Consider the following 20,520-nt stretch of genomic DNA (forward strand, 5'->3'; position numbering starts at 1 on the left):
TAACAACGGAGGCCATGATCTTAAATTTTGATGGTTTGTTCTGTATTCCACCTCATAAAGAACTATTGTTGGTTGCTATGGAGATGATTTTGATGATGTTAAATAAGAAACTGGTTAACAGATTACTAATGCTTTCCATTGAGATACAACATTTTAAAAAATGTCCTTCAGTAAATAAAACAATTATGAATTATACATTTCAGAAATACAGAAGCCCTTTTCAGTTCACAGTGCCATGGTGACAGAGAATGTTAGTTTCTTAGTGAATATCCCTTTTCCTCTTCCCCCCCTTAGAAAAAGGTTAAGTTATTTATTCAAAGTCATGGCATTAGTAAGTGCTGGATGGAGTTCATACCTAAACTGAGGTTAACCTGTTTTTAAGACTCATATCCTAGTCTTCTTTTGTACATTGCACACAGGCTATGACTCACATGCATGTGGGTTCAGGGAGAGTTCTAGAGAGGAAGGTCTGCACAGGTTGGGACATAAAAGATGAATTTAGAGTTTTTTTCCAAGTACTCCAGGTAGGAAGGTTTAAAAAAAAGGGGGGGGGCACAAAAAGGAATGACATGAACACCCACAGGAATTAAAGAAAAAAAATAGCCAAGTGCAAATAAAACTTAGTTCTAGATTTTCCATAGGTACTTGATTCATATCTCTACTCATAGAATCTTGCAATCATAGAATCATGAGCCACCTAGTCAAATCTCCAAGGAGGAAATGTGACACAGTGATTGATAACCTAGGCATATAAACTTGGCCAAAAGACAGGTTTTGAATCTGAATTCCACCATTTCTTTCATCCCTCCCTCCCTCCCTTCCTTCCTTAAGACCTTATTGTTTAAGAAAGAGAGAGAGAGAGAGACCACAAGCAGGGGCAGCAGCAGAGCAAGAAGATGTAGACCTCCCACTGAGCAGGGAGCCCAACAAGGGCTCGATTTGCAATTGTGACCTAAGCTGAAGGCAGATGCTTAACCAACTGAGCCACCTAGGTGCCCTGAAATCCACCATTTCTTGCTTTTTGTGTCTGAGAAAATTACTTCATTTCATTCCACTAAGTCTCAATTCATTAACTGCTAAATTAGTACATGATCATCTGTCTTCTAGGTTCATGTGAAGGCCAAAGACATGTCAAACACGTAAGAAGTTCTGACATGTTATTATCAACAGTAACATTGAGATTTTTTTTTTTTTTTTAAGATTTTTACTTAATGCATTTGAGAACGAGAGAGAGTGTGAGCACAAGCAGGGCAGGAGAGGAAGAGGGAGAAGCAGACTCCCTGTTGAGCCGGGAGTCTGAGATGGGACTGGATCCCTGGACCCAGAGATCAGGACCTAAGCCAAAGGCAGACATTTAACCATCTGAGCCACCCAGGCACCCCTACTCTCCAGAATTTCAACATTTGAGTCAAATGAAAGAACTACAGAACTATTCTATATTTCTTCATTTTCCCTTATGCTGCTCCCCACATCACCTTTCTACACCTGGCTAAAGGGACACTCCTTAACTGTTCCATATTCGAGTTATACCCCATTGTGTGGATATGCCATAGTTATTAACCACTCTCCTATATGGAGACATTTAGGTTCTTTCCAATATTTTGAAATTGTAAGAATGTTGTGGTGAGTAACTTTGTTGCTCAATATTCTTATAGTGCTGGAGTTGTACCGCCAGTGTAAATTCTAATTTTGCTAGGACAAAAAGTATGTTCATATATAGGTTTTCTTAGATATTGACATATCACTTCCACAGAAGTTATACTAATTTCCATTTCTGTTAGCAAAATGTTTGTTTCTTCGCATCCTTACCAACAGAATATGTTTCTCATCAGAGAGGTGACAAAAAGAATATTAGTATCACTAAATTTGCCTTTCTGTTATGAAGTTGAATTTTTTTATGTTTGATCATCATTTTATATACCTGAAAAATAATAATCATCAGGTTTTTTAATATGATGGTTGATCTTTTCCCATATCTTGAAATAGTTCTTTAAGTATTAGGGATATTTCCTTTTTCTGAGATTTATGATATAAGCATTTCCTTTAAGATTGACCTTTGTCTTCTGACATTGCTTATGTATTTCTATATCATGCAAAATATTCTTTTTAACCTAATTCTTATGTAAATTTATCAGTATTGAATTTCATTGCATTTGGGCTTGAGTCATTGAATAAAGCACTTTCTTACATCCAGAGTTTGGAGAAATTTATCGTGTAATTCTCTAGTATGTTTATGGTCTCACCCTGCATACTGCTCCACCTGAAGATTATTTTTATGTGTGTACCTGGTTCTAAGTTTGTCTTTTTACAAATAGCTAACTAGTTGCCTGACACTCCCTGTCTAAAAGTCCATCCTGTCCAGTGATTTGAGATGCCATTTTTATCATTTACTAAATTTTCATATGCACTTGAATATATTTCTAGATGTTCTACTTTGTTCATCTGAAATGTCTTTCAGCTGTCTATACCATGTTGCTTTAACAATAAGAGCTTTATTCCAATTATACTAGTAGGGCTCCTCAGCCCCTAATAGCTTATGTATTTCCATGTTAAACTAGCTAGTCCCATGTTCATTTTCCATAGGAACTTTAATATCGAATTATTTAATCCCACAAAAAGCCTGTGGGTGTTTTTGTTAGAATTGCATTAAATATATAGATTAATTTAGGAAGAACTAAGATCCTTACTATTTTGAGCCAGCTATTCAGAAAAGAAAATGGGTTTCTACTTGTTCAAATCTTTGGGGATTGTTTTTTATCATAGAGGTGTGTTTATTTTATTAAATTTATTCCTAAATATTTTATGTTTTTTATTGTGGTTATATTTCGTTTTCCTATTGCCCCTCTAGTTTTGTTTGTGTACATACACTGTTGCCTCAATGCTAATTTTATGTCCCCCAACCTTACTTACTGAGTTGTTTTTAATTTTTTAATAACTTTTTATGATTAATTCCCTAGGGTTCTCCTGGGATACTATCATGATAATTTAACTTTATTATTATTATTATTATTATTATTATTATTATTTTGAGACAGAGATTCTCAAGCAGACTCCACTCTGAGCTCGGAGCCTGATGCAGGGCTCGAACCCATCACTCTGAGATCGTGACCTGAGCCAAAATCAGGAGTCAGACGCCTTACTGACTGAGCTACCCAGGTATCCCTTTATTAATTCTTATTTATTTATTTTACTTATGGTCAAATTATGTTGCCTACTACCTCTCATTTGATATTAAATAGCAGTAAAGACAGAGGTCATGTGTGCCTTTGTTCCCAATCTTAATGGTAATGTCTCTCATGATTCTCTGTCAAGTAAGATGCTGAATTTAATAAGGATTTGTATCAGTTGGATACCAATTCACATTTTCTTTAGTGCCTTTAAAAAAATATCAGGAATGGTAATTGAATTTTGTCAAAGACTTTTTTTTGCAATTCTGGGACAATCACAATGGGTTTCCTTGTTTCTTAGCTTTCAGAAATCTAATACTAGATTAATTCCTTTATTATTTGTTCTTTTTCCCTAGAGGCCCTGAGGAAGCATGCATATATATATATATATATATATATATATATATATATATGTCTTTGTGTGTGTGTGTTTATGTAGATAATATCAGGGAAAACACCTATCCTTCCCATTCTTGAAGGAGTATATATTTCTTCATTTTGAAGTCCCATATTTTTATTAGGCCATGTCTTGGGAGTTTCTGGCTTTGTGTCAAATTTCCCAGGTAACTTCTGGCCCTTTCATCATGCAAATTCATTCTTCTTTCATTTCTGAAAGTTTTCTTGGATTATAGTTTTAAATATTAGTTCCACTCCACTGTTTTGTTTTCCTCTTTAGGGACTCCAATTATATACATGTTCTTTATCTTCCACTTCAACTACTTTCTCTTTGGTTATGTACTTTATCTTCTTTTTGTTCCCTTGGTTATTTTTCAACTTTGTTCAGAATTCTTTAATAGAATTAATTTGAATCTATCCTCTCTTGGGAGAAGTATTATAATTTAGTCTTTCCTTTCTATTTCATTTCCTTCCTTGCTTCAATCCACTCTTATTTGATTCTTACTGTTTTGTTATCCAGTTGTATTTGGACTTTAAAATCCCAATTAAGTTTTACTCCCCACCTCACCCCCTTTCCCTAAATTTAAATGAATTAATATTTAATTCAGTTTGGAGTCAGGGTCTTGGAGTACTTTCTTTCTTGCTTCATATTTCTTTGTTTTTGTTTGTTTTGTTTTTGATGGGGAAAATGAGAGAATTCATAAGCTGAATTTTATTTTAAACAGTGGCTTTTTATAGATGGATAACTGCACTTACCTCTTAATTTTAAGCCCAGGGTTGAAGAGTTGAGGTAGTTTACAAGATTCCTATTTTAAGAGTACCCTTTTCTGTCATTGTAGCAAAGTAGACTTTCTTTGGTGAATATTTTCTATGGGTGTCTGTTCTGTCCTATACACTGGAGTGATTTTTGTTTTACCGTATGCTCCCTCACTACACTGTTTGCTGTCTACATGTAAAGTACCCAAGAGCTCCTTTGTGATTGTTTGGATTGTGGTATGTTATTTACTCATGTCTTAATACATTTTAGGAACATATTTAAAAGTACTGATACTTTTCCTTGAAATCTCAGGACTTTCCATTTGTATTTCATTCACTTATACTTTAGTCAGTGTATTATTCAAATAGCTCTTACAATGTCAAGTGTGTGTTAGGTACTAGTCATAAAAAGCTGTGGAAAATATAACCCTTATTTTCTAAGACAATGGTCTTCAAAATTTTGCCTGCATACTCTGTCTTTAACAGTTAGAAATTCCAATTGATCATTTTCCTCCTTAAACTGTTACTTTGGCCCTGTCCTAGCAAATATTTATCCTAATATAATATAGTTTATACTTAAAAGCCTTTGATTATTTTTTAAATCTTTTTTACACCAAAAGTATGAACATAGTATATATTTTTAAAATTTTTAGTGACCATAATTGTCTAAAAGTTATCCTTACAAATAAAACTAGTAAAAAGTGGACAGAATAAATTTTGATAGTCATAAAGAATAAAATTTTAATTGGAAATATATTTCTTCATAGGATATAACAGGTTCCAATACGTAGTTTAGTAAAACCAGTACTTGTAAAATAAAAGAATGAGGGAAGCAACAAAGGAACCCAGAAGGAGGGGTGAGGCATCCTCTCTGGTTGGTCTGGGAAAGGCTTCTCAGAGAAATTGCCATTTATATTTGCTCTAAAGGATTAAAAGGCATCTTTTGGGCAAATGCAGAAAAATAAAATTCTAAGTAGAGAGAACAGTGCGTGTAAATCTGAGAGAAAGAGAAGAATATGGCCTGCTCACATGCCAGATCTTTTTGGACATGTTAAATCTGTAATGCCTATGACATATCCAAAGGAACTCTGGTGTCCTATTGGCAAGCAAATTTAAGAATGTGGAACCTAGTGGGATAGGATAGTTGTTAATAAATTGTATTCCAAATCTATAAATTAACCCAAGCTTTAATACTTTTTCTGCCTAGCTTCACTAACAACATGATCTCATGTATACATATATATGAAATATATAATAAATTTATCTCTATATGTGTATATATATAATTATATATGCATTAATTTGATACTGTTTCCTATTTCTTTCTTTTAGCTTTGATGACTTGATTTTTTTTTTTTCTTTGTAACCTCTTTCCTGCCCTTTGGAATTTAATAACATAGCTCAGTCTATTTTTCAAAGAAACATACTGATATATCAAAATAATATAATAACCAAGCCTCCTTAGGTTAGGAATAATTTCCCTCTTTTGGCTCATGATTTGCTTCTTCAGCCCTCAGACATGCCACCCTGTTGGTGGTCCTCAGGTCATGGAAAACCATAGTTCACATAGTAGTGTTTATGCTTGCGGATAATTATAAACTCCAGCAACCCAAATGACTTTTTTTTTTTCTTAAGTCTCTCTTCTCTAGGATCACAGGTAAAATCTGAAGGTCCTTCCTCAAGATACCTTAGATTCCAAGAGAAAACCCAAAGACTCTTGTGACAAGCCTCCTTTTCGATACCATGAAGTTCTTATATTCACAATGCCCAGACAGAGATGGGCTTTGGTCTGTCCTTACGTCTTTGAGTGACAGAGACCTTGAATTCTCATGCCTGGGAATGACAGGGGTTTGATATAAAGCCAACATCTTTCCATAGTGCTTTATGTTTACTCTAAAGCTCTTCATTCTAAAGCCATCCTCATTGAAACTTAAATCCAAAAAAGAATAACTGTGTGTGACATGACCTGGATACGAAATTTAATTGGAAATGAATTTGATACTAAATGTAACTAGAAACAACTTACATTGTTATTTTGCATTTCAGTAAGGTATGTTATGCTTAAGGAATTTTGCTCAGTCCAAGTCAAAGGATGCATGTTGCAAGATTATTTGTGAAAGCAAATATTTCAGAAAGAAACTAAACAACCATTAATAGTATCAATGAGGTTATTTAAATGATGACAAACCCTACATTAAATATTGCAGACTACACAGCATAAAAAGGGATGATATAATAGTTCTGATGGCTAGCCTTCCTATAGTATCTTTTGTATGTCAGACACAGTACTGAGTGTCTCACATATTTAACCCCTTCAAGTCTCACAACTACCCTGTGAAGTAGGTGCTATTATCTTGTCCAGTTTGCCAGAGAAGAAGCTGGACACATTAGATTGGGAAATTTACTCAACACTACACAGCCAAGAAGTGATGGATCTAGGAACCAGATGTACCGACATGGAACAACAGCACAATATTTTATTAAGAGAAAAAAAAAAACAAGGTACAAAGGGAATGTATAAAGTATAATTCATATTTCTATAAGAAACAAATGTGTGCTGGTGTGGGTACATGTGTTGGTGAAAGGAAAACCATATTTAAGTGGAGAGAAAAATAATACTGCAAAGTGGGATTTAGATATTGGGGTTTCTACTTTTTGCCTGATGTACTAGTATATGCCTTCTAAAAGTTTATTGTAATATACATATGTTTACTTTTGCAGTTCATGGCTTTAAAGTAATTAGAGTTTGAATGAAGAAACTACCATACTGTAATATAAAAAAAAAAAACCCACAAGTCATTTTTCATACCTATGTTGAAAAGAACACTAATTCCAAACATTTGTTTATACTAGTGGCAATGAGTCATTTCACTATCTGAAAAGTATTATTTATTACTAAAAACACCATTTTAAAATATTTGATTAGTGAATTTCTTTCTACATTTGTCACACCGATTTCCTTCCTCTGGTCCCTTTGCCTCTTAATCCTCCCGCTGCATCTTCTCCCTCCTGTTAAGAGTTTTCTCATGTGAGAGAAACCCATCTCAGACGTCACCATCTGGATTTCCATTTTTAAAGTTTATTTAAGTACCAGAGGATGTTGCCAAGAACGCAAAACTCTGTTTGCTTAGCTAAGACTAGCTACAGTCTCAGAGAGCTTTCTTGTCTGGCAGGGTTAGAGAAGACAAAAATGCAAACCTTATTGTAAATAGTTGACACTAAACAACATTATCCACTCAGCTGACATAAGATGGACATTATTTATGGCATCATTCTCAATTTCTTTCAGGAGATTTTAGAAATTATACTATGCATCCTGTCTTTCCATCAACTTACAGTTTGTAAAAAATTAATTTCCATGGAAACTAATACAGGGGAAAGCATAATTTTGTTGAGATGTTGTGAAATAAATTTGTAATGAAGTAGAGAGACAAAACACTTAGAGAAACCCATTAATAATTCACTTTCAACAATGTTAAAACAGTGTCTAAACATATCTCATCAAAAAAATTTTGCTGTTGTGTTAATTGGTAGAGATACTTGCTTTTATAAGGCATAAACAACTTCTCCTAAAATATATGTGTTGACTCAGAAGGATATAAGGATTCAAACAACTATCAATCATTGTTTTCCAGATACTTCTGTGTGTTTTGTTATGACTTCAGTATCAAACTACCATCCATTCTCTAATAAGCAAAGTAATATATCCATTGGTCTGCTAGATTAAAAAGTCATAAACACAAATATAATGGAATATGCATCATTTCCTTTGGAATTTATGAAACTGTTTTTGCACAATTCCCTAAAGGGTGAGGGGAAAAAAATCAAGCAATCTTTGATATGCAGTATAAATAATTCCCCAAAGAAATCACAAGGACTGTTTTTGTTTATTTTTGCTTTAAGCATGCAAATGTATTCCTTATCTGTACCTTAACTTTGGGTACTCATAAACATCCACTGCTTAAACTAGAAAAAGGTCTTATTTATGAATTAATTTTATCCTTTATTGTTAGAAAAGAGAAATATGAAATGTGAAATAAAAAGGGAATAAGGAAATACAGACACTAAGTTCATCTGAAATAGGATGACACCCATATATAAAATCTTTTTATAACCTGATATAAATATTAAAAATAAGAGCAAATGAGTATTAAAACTACGTCCTATATAATACAAAATGTTAAGACATAAAATCATGTTAAATAATTGCCTTTTTTCTAAAATATACCCACATCTTCCTTTCTCATATTCAGACAGATAAATGCAAATAATGCCATTATCCACTATTTTTGCCTGAATAACTTTGTGTTCATTGGTGTTGTATTATACCAGCTTTGAGAAAAATAAGTCAGCCAATGGCAATAACTGTTCAAAGACAAAGTAGACAATGCTCCTTACCGACACACAGGGCCGTTCTTCTCCACTACACAATTCCCACCATTTCTGCAGTAACCCAATGGGCACTCTACAAAGAAGCATCACAAAGCCCACAGTTAATTGTAAATATTATTAGGAAGGAGGAGGACATATTACTGTTAATCGCTGCATTAAATCTAGCCACTGAGAATAAATTGCTTCTAAAAGAACAAGAATTCTCCTAGGCTACTTCTCTGTGGCCCACAAATTTGTTCTGTGGCCCTTACCACCCTTGATGTGTTCATTCTCTTCACATGCCTGAGTGGTTGACCGCAAGAGAAGACTCTTTCCTCCCCTGGATTAGCAAAATCTACTTATTTAGAACATGTCTGTAAGACATATTTGTGATTTTTTAAAATTTTTATTTATTTTCAGCATAACAGTATTCATTATTTTTGCACCACACCCAGTGCTCCATGCAATCCGTGCCCTCTCTAATACCCATCACCTGGTTTCCCCAACCCCCCCCTCCCCACCACTTCAAACCCCTCAGATTGTTTTTCAGAGTCCATAGTCTCTCATGGTTGTGATTATACTGAAATTTGTTCTTTAATGCAACATTTATTGTTTTCAGTTCCACACACGAGTCACTATCATGACAGACAATGCTTTCCTGGGTGTCCTTGTCTTCTTGGTAAAATGTCACTTGTACATGAGCATGTCTGACCTTTGCATCCATGACAAGCATCAGCATAGCTCAAATTGACCTTTGTTTCCCTGGCCCTGGTCTCTTGCTGCTTGTATCATTCCCCACTCCTAGGTTAGTGTCAACATTTATCTTCAAAGGTGATTTGCTTATAGATTAAAAAGAGGCTAGATACTGTCTCATAGGTATGACACTGGAAGTGGTTAGTGCCTTTAGCTCTTCAGGTTTCTTTACAGTTATCCTTGGATCCTCACATGTATCCTGACCTACTAAGACCTGTTGGTTTCCTTACTCACTTAATCCCCAATTTGCTTTTCTTGGCTTTTTTTTTTTTTAAAGATTTTATTTATTTATTTGACAGAGAGAGATCACAAGTAGGCAGAGAGGCAGGCAAAGAGAGAGAAAGAGAGGGAAGCAGGCTCCCTGCTGAGCAGAGAGCCCGATGCGGGACTAGATCCCAGGACCCTGAGATCATGACCTGAACTGAAGGCAGTGGCTTAATCCACTGAGCCACCCAGGCACCCTTTTTTTTTTTTTTTTTTTTTAAACAACTTCTCTCTTGCAGGATACCATTCTCCCCTGGTTGTACTGTCTTACCTCCAATACTTGGTGGAAACCTGTAATTCAACATAACTATTCTGAGCATCTGTTAATATCCAGCACTAGGCTAGGCACTGGATATATAACAATATATAACACAGGAAGTTTACAAAATTATTAAAGCTGCAGGCACCAGAGCCAGACTGCCTGAGGAAGAATCTCAACTCAACTTAATTAGCTGTATAATACAGGATAAGCTAGTTAATCTCTCTGTATCTCTGCTTCCTCTCTGTCAAACTGGATTAAAATAGTATCTATCTTAGAGTTGTTGAGAATGTTAGAACACACCTAGCTCATGATACATGCTTAAGAAATGTTGACCTAAAAAAGAGATAGGGGAACCTGGGTGGCTCAGTGGGTTAAGCCTCTGCCATGAATGATCTTAGGGTCCTGGGATCCAGGTGGCATCGGGTTCTCTGCTCAGCAGGGAGCCTGCTTCCTCCTCTCTCTCTGCCTGCCTCTCCATCTACTTGTGATCTCTCTCTGTGTGTCAAGTGGATAAATAAAATCTTTAAAAAAATAAATAAGAAATAATAAAAAAGAGACAATTGTGGTTTTTGCTCATGTTGACCTTCCAGCTTTATAGAAAATGCAAAAAAAAAAAAAAAAAGACTAGGGAGTTAAAATACAATATTAAAATTAGTTTACTTTGGAATGGATGTAACAAGGGTAACTGGAATACCAATAAGGGCACCTAAATCAAATTTGGGGAATAAAGAGAATCTTTCCCGAAGAAAATCAGCATTCATTTGGGTACGGGGGTGTATGTGTGTGTTTAAATATAGTCATAAAGACTCAGAGGCCCACGAAGAGAGTATGGTATGTTTGAGGATCGGAAGGGGGTTCAGCCTGGTTGGACCGATCACGCAGAGAGAGAAGGGGAGAAGGTCAGAGACACACGGGGGCCAGCTCATATAGGCTCAGTGAGCAGTTTAAGCTTTAACCTAGAAGGCCAGAATTTTAAGAAACTAAGTGCATGTTTCATTCTTAAAAAGACAATTCTGGATCCAGTATGTAAAGTCAAGAGAAGGGCTAAGACTAAAATGCAAGAGCCCAGTTAAGAGCTTTTTGTAATAATCCAGTAAGAAACCGTGGTTGCTTGAATGAAAGAGGTGGGGTAGGAGCCTGAGAATTGTGGGGATTTGTAAGATATTTAAATGTTGGGATTGAAAGATCCTGGTGATTATCTGGAAGAATAAAGGGTGATGTTAAAACCTCTGGCCAGGCCTCTGGTTAGCTGATGGTTTCATTCACTGAATTGGGGGATCTGAGGGGAAGGGAGAATTTGTAGGGAAAGATGCTGGTGTTTTAAGTGCCTAAGGGGACATCGAAGTGGAAGTATTCCTTGGGCAATATTATTTGCAGGTCTGAAGCTCAGATAAAATACAGGCTAGGGCATGGATTTGAAGCTTTGGATTTCTTCCTCTGCCTTTCAGCTACCATCAATTTTCAGGCTTGCCCCTCAAAAATCACTTGAGATCATTTTATTAAGTGTCACGGGGCTCACAAAGACACAGTCTTTGACTTTACAGGAGCAGACTAACCTTAGCAGAAAGAGAAACAATTTACTTGGGTCGGGAAAGGATGATGGCTTTGAACAATAGCGGAAAAGTAATAAGGAGAAGCAAAAATGTTGTGTAGGAAAACAGCCCTCGGAGAAGAGAGAGAGTCAGACTGTGGAGTCAGTCACTGAACACTGGAAAGGGGGCAGCAGAGGGAGGATGAAAGAGGAAAACCAGGGAAGGAGGAAGGTTGCAGTGTGGGAACAAATTTGCAATATACCATGTGTCTGGTGTTCTTTTTGCTCTCAAAGGTTTCCAGTGATTTGCTCTTCCAGGGAAGTAGCTGGCCCCTAAACCACGTGGGGATTTGGGGCACTGACCCTCGCACAGTTAACCACCCATAGATAACTTTGAACTCTCCCGAAACTTAACTGCCAATTGCCTACTGTTGACTGGAAGTCTTACTGATGATATAAACAGTTGGTGATAATATAAACAGTTGGTGAACATATCTTTTATATATGATGTGTATCGTATACTGTACTTCTGCAATAAAGTAAGCTAGGAGAAGAGAATGCTATGAGGGAAATCAAAGGAAGAGCAACTGCATTTCCAGTACTTTCCCGTAAAAAACTCTGCCTATCAGTGGAGCCTCACAGCTTGAACCTGTGCTACTTCAGGGTCATCTGTAGGTCCAGTCTTGCCTTCCCTCCTCCTCCCTCTTTAATTACAGCAAGGGAGTGTGGCGCTAAAGATGGGGGTACAGCTACACCCCTCGGGCTTTCAGGGCATGCTCAGCTGAACACAACAGATGTGAAATTTCCTTCCTAAACAAGAAATTAGCTGGTTTTGACTAAAAACAGCCCACCAGCATGATAAAGCATAAATAGCTAGAAACCTTTCAGATAAACCATTTTATGGTTATGTTTGGTCTTAAGTACAATTTCAGTCTTCCTCACATAAGGGCTTTGTTTTTATAAGGAAAAACAAAAACCGTAGAGTGTCTGATATTACATAGAACATCAGAATACACATAGCTGCACATTTTCCCCCCCCTGGGATTATTAGTATTTACCATGATTGCTGAGAGTAAAACAGGCTTGCTTTACATCAAAATAAAGCTGTGGAAATTTAAATATTCATTTTATTACACTGGATAATGGAGCACCGTGGAAAGGAAGCACTGGCCAGAGCAAGGAGTTAAACTTGGTATTTTGGAAGAGAGACTGTTTGTAGATGACCTCCACAGGTTCTTTATCCATAAGAATGGAAAGACACAGTACAACATCTTTTCACCTTTACTTTACTCAAAACAGTTTAAAGTAGGGAACAGCTGAAATGGGCAGGGAGGGGTCTATGACTAGTTAGCAATGAAGAGATTAAACTATTAAACTCCCAAGATATAAGCAGCTCTCAAATGTCAAGTCGGGGTCTATGGGGTTGATAGGAGAACCTCAGGCTCCTTAGCCACATCAGTGTCTCGCCGCCTTGTGCCCTCCTGCATTGGTTATTATGACCGTGTATCTGGAGGCCAGTATGATTCAACTGGAGGCTAGGAAGTGAGAGCTCTCGTACAGTGGACTGCTGAGAAGACTGATAGTCACGTGAGTCCTGGTTCTCCCTCCTTGACACCCGCTCAGGTAATGGGTTGTGTAACTTTGGACTAAGCGGTTTAAGTCTAAGCTTTCTCATGTTTAAAGTGCGAATTATATCTATCACCTTGCCTTCTAGGGCTGCTGAGAAGATAAAATGAAAGGTATTTGTAACATTTCTATACGAGTGAGTTAGGTATGCATAGTGTATTAAATAATTGTTCTCAGCCAGCTCTCTGTATTTGGGGATTGTTTAAACTGCCCATGAAACCTAATTTCTATGACCAATGCTCTCTCCAGCATTTCCTTTCCTTCTCCCCTGTGCCATTATGAGCACCACTACCACTATCATTTACTGAAGACCTGATCTGTGTCGAGACTGTCTTAAGAGTTTTACTGGCATTACCTCATTTAATCCTCATAGCAGTATGTGTTATATTCATAGAGATCCTTTTTCACAGAGAAGGAAACTGGTTAATAATATAATTTGCTCAAGTCAATAGCAAAGGAGCAACAGATACTGAACTAAATTCCAGTCCTCTAACACCTAAAGTCTATTGGTTTAAAAGTGTCAAATGATCTGCTATTCAGGTCAGAATTTCTGTATAACCCCTTGCTGTTCTTGATATTATGATCATCAGCTTCTTTGAATGGTACAGTATTTATGCACTGTCATGGATTAGATATACACCTGCCAATAACTTGCCTGTAGTTTCAGGAGCTATAAGGGTCTAAGAATCTTCCAGTAAACCAAATGGCTTGGTGCAGTAAACCAAATACCCAGTGGGCACAGACTGTTCTCTTTATCTTGAAATCCCAGCACAGGGACTGCAGAGAAGATTAACTATGGCTTAGCAATCTGGCATAGCTCTACTCTATAGTGCTTTGGTTTGGTGTATGCTTCGAGTAAAAAATGTTCTTGTTGGAAAGAAGAGTAGCTCTAACGGAGGGTATTCATTGAAAATAGAGCAAAGGGAGTTGGAGGGGGATGGGTGAAAGAGGTGACGGGATGAAGCGCACACTCATCAAGGCGAGCACGGCGTGAGACACAGCCGTGATGAGTCAATGTATTGTACACCTGACGCTGATAGAACACTACATGTTGAGACCAATGGAATTAAATTTTTAAAAAAAACTTAATAAAAATAAAACCTTCTGAAATATTATTAGGCATTACTATTATTATTATTAAACATATTAAACTGTATTCGTAACACCCCATCCTAAAAACCTCATTTTTTTTCCAAGGATTTTATTTATTTATTTATTTGAGAGCGAGAATGAGCATGAGCGGTGGGAGAAGGGAAGGGTGGAGGGAGAGGGAGAAGCATATTCCCTACTGGGAAGGGAGGAGCCTGGTGCAGGGCTTGATCCCGGGACCCCCAGGTCATGACCTGAGTCGAAGCCAGATGTTTAACTGACTGAGCCACCCAGGCATCCCTACAACTCTATATTTTTGATGCCTTTTCCTTATTCTACTTCAAAGGATGATTATCATAATTATAGTATCACCTTAACATAACTTTCATTAACCTCCACTACTACAGATGACTGGAAAAAACTCCCAATTTAAATTAAGCCAGACACATTCTGTTCAATAACCTTCTGCTGCATAAGCAACCAAAACTTGAAAATAATATGCCTTTCTAACATAACTTGGGAACACACGGCCTTGTCGAAATATACTTAACCTGCAACACTTGCATAGGGTCTGAGGTCAATGTTCCCGTTAATGACTTAAACCTCAGGTGAGGGGAGACCAGATGCTCACCGCCTGCTGTGCGACCAGGGACATTACTGGATGCTGTCAGGATCGGGCTCATAAAGTCTATGAAACGCTACCCAAAAGGGAGATGATGTTTGGAAAGAAAGAGGAAGGTGTCACGGGCATTGACACCTCTTCGTGTGGATTAAGCCTAGACACATTCTTAAACACAGAAGCATTGACTACATCGTATCTGTTTGACAAACTGAAAAGCACAGAAAATATAGAGAACAAAAAATGTAATGTGAATTTTATTTCTGAAAGCTGTTTCACGAGTTCCTTATATTACTGTAACCCAGCAGCTGGGGCAGTGTGATGTGTAAATGAACGGTGAATGAATTGCTGAATGGCTCAACTAGATGGGGCGACCAGAATATGCTCTCTGCTACTACCTCCGCGTTGTCAGGATGAATGATAAAAGTAAAATACCTAAAGTCAGACAATAACCCATCACATGTTATAGTATATTTGTTCTCACTGAGGACTATCCTGAACAAAAATCTCACCTTTATGCAAATAAATTTGGGTACTGGATATCAGTGCTTTGTCTTAATAGTTTCAAAGACTGAAACTATCTTGTTTATATTTTTCTTACTCTGGAAAGAAAGTGAAAGCATTTCCTTTGGGTATCAGTCTGATGTATAAGCATGCCTAGTACAGAAATAATGGCAGAGACCATTCATCTTTGCATATTTTATGGGACCAGATTTGCTCGCTTCTTGATTTCCTTTTGTACTCATAAAATTCAGTGCTCTGTGAGTATTCATTTCAGCAGCATAAAAAATAAGACTTTCTTGCACTGTGATCTGATTATAATTATCATGCTTTTGTCACTTATCTCATAATAGTCTGCACTCTTGAAAGATACAAAGAATACATTCTTACCTAGTTTTGATATTAAATATCTCCAATTTATTTAAAATATATGATTGAATATATCTTTTATTATGACTTTGTATTTTTGTTGTGAGAGATTTATATTGCCCCTACTTATCTATTATTTCATATATCTCCTGCATGAAATAAAAGTTCAATTACCAAGGAGAGATGTTAGCAATGGACTATAATAAATTTAGAGAATTTTAAAGCAGTTCTGATAAAAGTATAATCACAAACATACATTACCAGTTCTGATAAATATTGCAGGGTCAGGAGAGAAGAATTTTTAAAAGTCAGTCTAAAGCTTAATAAACTGACTTTTAAACATGACTAGATCATGCAAATAGAGAAGTGGGAAAATTATAATTAAAAAATTAATAACATGTTAGATTGTTTCCTTATTTTAGAAACCAAGCAATTTGCATCAAAGATATTATCAAATACTAATAACTTTAAGTTTTATTAACTTAAAATTTAGTGCTTGATTTTTCTTCATCGGGGAACATTCATTTATATAGAATAAGCATGAGTTCATTATATATTTATATATATTATATATGTTATATATTACATTATATATTTATAAGCTTTTTATATGTTAACATTAATATTCTTCCTGACCTAAACCAATAATAGAAATCCAATTATTCCATACTTGGAAATTATTTAGAATTTCAAATTTTGTTATTTTTATCATCTACGGGTTAAGTTACTGGCTTATATTGTAAAGAATATGTTAATGGAAATAGAGTACCTGTGCAGCTGGACTCATCAAGCTGGAAATCCATGCAGTCGACCAAACCATCACAGCGCTTGTGAACTGGGATACAGCTGTTAGAGGAAGTGCACATCAACGCACCATCAGAACAGCTCTCCTTGGCTGCGGGGAATAATCATCATTTTTTAAAAAATGAATTTCTTCTAATGAAATAGTAAGACAGTTTATTATACCATCCCTCATCTTTCTGGTCTTATATTTGGATTATGTATTATAGTTCTTTTTGATTTTTCAAAAAGAAGTTTATTGACAGAATCGTTTCCCAGCTGCGCACTAGGTACTGTTATACAGGCACATATGTAGAAAATCTACTGTGTATACTATGTCGTCTGAATGGATTTTAGACTTAACTTTTATGTCCAAGAAGAGCTCTCTGTTCCTCTGCTGCTCCCCTAATGTCCCTGACATTATGCTCATTTGCAGTGACAGCAACCATTACTTGAATGTTCATCAATTTCCACACGGTTGTAAATCCCGGGTGGTCACCGGGTACACGATGTAGGTCACAGCAGCTCAATGTAAGATAACTCTGTGTCTTCCTGGCGTGGTGCATTTTACTAATTCCAGAGTCTCTTGTCAGCCTGACTTCAAGAGACAAGTCCAAGTCTTGCTCATAGGATGAGTTGTTTCAGAAAAATGACTTTACCTTTGCTAACCAAGGGCACTGATACTTCTGTGGCAATCTAGTCCTGACAAGTACTCGACTTCCCCCAGATGCTACAATTAGTCCTGAAACTGTATTTTTGTCTTCCTGCCCCTCATTCTTTTGTCTCATCAGGGCTATAATTTCCTGCAAAGCGGTAAAATGTTGAGGCTCTTTTTACAAGTTAGCGCTGAAGAAGAACCCTCCATTCCAGACTGTCATTAGACATCTCTCATCTTGTATTTGCTTGAGAACCTGGAATCATGCCTGATCTCTCCTCTCTGGTTCTACTCCAGTTTTGCCCCATGCTGAAATCTATCATGTCTCTAAGCCTTTCTTTGTGATAACTCTTCCATCTAGCTTTGCTGTGTTTGGAATAGAGGGAATGTTGAAACACAGACCCATGGCATCATCTCGTCAGGAATCCTGGATAGATTTCAAAAGCATGAAATTATAACAATATTGATTATGCTGATTTTCTATGCTTAATCCTTTGAGTCCTAGGTTTCCTCAGAGATAAATGGAGGGCAAGGCTTTGTAGTGCTTAACCCAAGTTCAGCAAGAATGGTTCTGCTTTTCTCTGACTTCCCTAATGGTGTCACATACAATACCTTATTTGAACACTTTAATCCAATCCCGCTGCTAGAATTTTTTAAAGAAGGATTGACCTGGGAAGTTACTTCTACTAGGATAGAGACAAGTACAAATTTCTCAAGCTAAATTGGTATTTTAGAAGACTCAGGAATAAATGTACCCATGAAAGGGTCTTACACAAATTTTGCCAATATTATCATGATTTTTTTCTTTTCTTTAAGTATATTTATGGCTGGTGAGGTGCCTGGGTGGTTCAGAACATTAAGCGTCTGCCTTCGGCTCAGGTCATGATCCCAAGGTCCTGGGATTGAGTCCTGCACCAGGCTTCCTGCTCAGTGGAGAGTCTGCTTCCCCCTCTCCCACTCACCCTGCTTGTTTTCCTCTCTCACTATGTCTATCTCTGTCAAATAAATAAATAAAATCTTTTTTTAAAAAAGTATATTTATGGGTTGGAATTGTCTGAGTTATCATACAGTTTGACAGCTACCTATCAAAATTAATTTTCAAGTTACACACAAGTTGTTTTTAAGAGTGTGTCTGTCCATTGATTAAAAATCCTAGCTCTGAAAATTAAAGCGATGCTTTTCATTGAGTAATCCTGGGGTGCTAGAACTTCAGTTCCCACCAGTAAATATTACAGAGCTGTCCCTCCACATAAGAGTCTATGCTTAGCACTCCAACTGGAGAGTGCAGGGAAACACTTTACAGAAAGAGTGACGAGAAAACAAACAGAAAGAGTGACCAGAACATATGTAACAATAAAAGCAAAATGCCAATATGAAACCAGTTAAGAGTCCAAAAGAATAACATAAAGAAATGCCAAAAGGACAGACTTAATTGCGAAAGCATTGGTACAGATTAGTATTATAAAAATGAGAGTTTCCTTCAGTGCACAAAAGTCTGTAAGGACTGAAAGAGTAGAGTCTGGAGATGTTTTAAATTTTCATGTTTCTAGTAAAAAGCCATTTAGAAGAGTGGGAACAAAATCTGTAAGTGGGGAATCAATAGGTTTGATATTAGAACAGTGAGCAAGGCAGTTTGCCTTTCACTGGGGAGTATGTGTAAGGAGGTAGTGCAGACAAACTGAAAAACCACCCAAAACCATACTGTACAAATGCCCAATGTCCCAGAAGAGATGACCTTTAAGCTTTTGCAAAAGGTTAAATAATTTTAAGATCTACATTGACAAGATAAATGATACTGCAAACCAAGTAAACTAGGAAACAGAATAATCTTCCAACTCTTCTAAGATGAAGAGGTGTTTGTAAAAAATGAATATGTATGTACACACATGCGCTATATATTCGTGTGTGTGTGCGTGTGTGTGTGTGTGTGTGTGTGTATACACATTCTTGTCATCATTGTTTTGCATTGAAAGGGGCTGAGAGATCATATAAAATGACAGTTTTTAGGGGTTTTTAATTTTTTTTTTTAAGATTTATTTATTTGAGGGGCACCGGGGTGGCTCAGTGGGTTAAAGCCTCTGCCTTCGGCTCAGGTCATGATCCCAGGGTCCTGGGATCAAGCCTCACATCGGGCTCTCTGCTCAGCAGGGAGCCTGCTTCCCCCTCTCTCTCTGCCTGCCTCTCAGCCTACTTGTGATCTCTCTCTGTCAAATACATAACTAAAATCTTTAAAAAAAAAAAAAAAAGAGATGTATTTATTTGTGAGAGAGAACACAAATGGGAGGGCCAGAGTGAGGGAGAGAGCATCACAGGCCGACGACATTCTGAGCAGAGAGGCCGATACGGGGCTTGCTCTCATGACCCTGAGGTCACAACCTGAGCTGAAACGAAGTCTTAGATGCTTCACCAATTGAGCCCCCCAGGCACCCTAACAGTTTTAATGTTTTAGATAATATAATATGTTGAAATTTGTATACAAAGCTCATAGATAATACTCATCTACTGTTGAAGCATTATTTCAGACACTTCTACTCTTGAAAATACTCATCTACTCCAACCATATCCCCTAAAGCAATTTCCAGTGTGAGTGATAGCTTATTTTCAAATTGACTATACAGTGAAGAGCTCTAACCTGTAAGGGCTATAAATCCTCTCAGCTTTGGCCCAAATAGTATTGAAACACATAAAAAATATGCAACAAAATAAATGGTTTTAATGTACAAAAAGTCTTACTTTTCCCTTCTTGAGAAAGTTTAAATTAAGAAAGTTTGAATTTAAATTAAAATTAGATGTTTTATGAAATTTAAAACTAAATTCTTAGTTTCTATGGCATTTAAAATAGTATAATATTAAAGTTATAGATATATATCAATTTCCTTTTAAAAATAGGTGGCAAATAAATTATGACTAGCAAGTAGTATTTACTGAAACCCACACAGCAAAGTACATTGTACTGAATATAGGAAAAGTCATCAAACCATTACTTTCTTTTTCTCCTTCATTATTATTACAGATATGACAAAGAAAAATTTCAAAAATACTCCACGTAATCTACATATAAAATTTATAGGAAACTCAGATTTTGTAATTTCCCTGGATAATATCTACTTTCACCATATTCAAACATTATGGTTCAATGTCTACAGAAACATTTATTTCAATCTGTCATCCTAGAGTCTGACACTCTTTCTTACCAAAATAAGCCAAGTAACAGAACATTCTGTGACTTTTAGCTCCTTCACTCGGTATTAGAGATATATTAAACAGAAGCAATTCATGAAGGGTTCACTGGAGTTACTTTCCTAAAGCAAAATTCCCTTTATAAATTATCGTTGCTGCATACAAACATACATAAAAGTAAAGTACATGTGTCTAGGGATG

General features: G+C 36.5%; 1 protein-coding gene across 1 annotated transcript in view; it reads right to left on the reverse strand.

Moving 5' to 3' along the window:
- MALRD1 (MAM and LDL receptor class A domain containing 1) overlaps nucleotides 1-20,520 on the reverse strand; it is a 753,919-nt gene that overhangs the window by 120,427 nt on the left and 612,972 nt on the right. The window contains 2 exon segments of the mRNA XM_013058904.2: nucleotides 8,718-8,784; nucleotides 16,474-16,599. Coding sequence (XP_012914358.2) covers nucleotides 8,718-8,784; nucleotides 16,474-16,599 — 193 coding nt within the window.

This window comes from Mustela putorius, unplaced genomic scaffold (assembly GCF_011764305.1).
Source record: "Mustela putorius furo isolate JIRA1106 unplaced genomic scaffold, ASM1176430v1.1 tig00000827_pilon_pilon_pilon, whole genome shotgun sequence".
NCBI classification, from domain to species: Eukaryota; Metazoa; Chordata; class Mammalia; order Carnivora; family Mustelidae; genus Mustela; species Mustela putorius.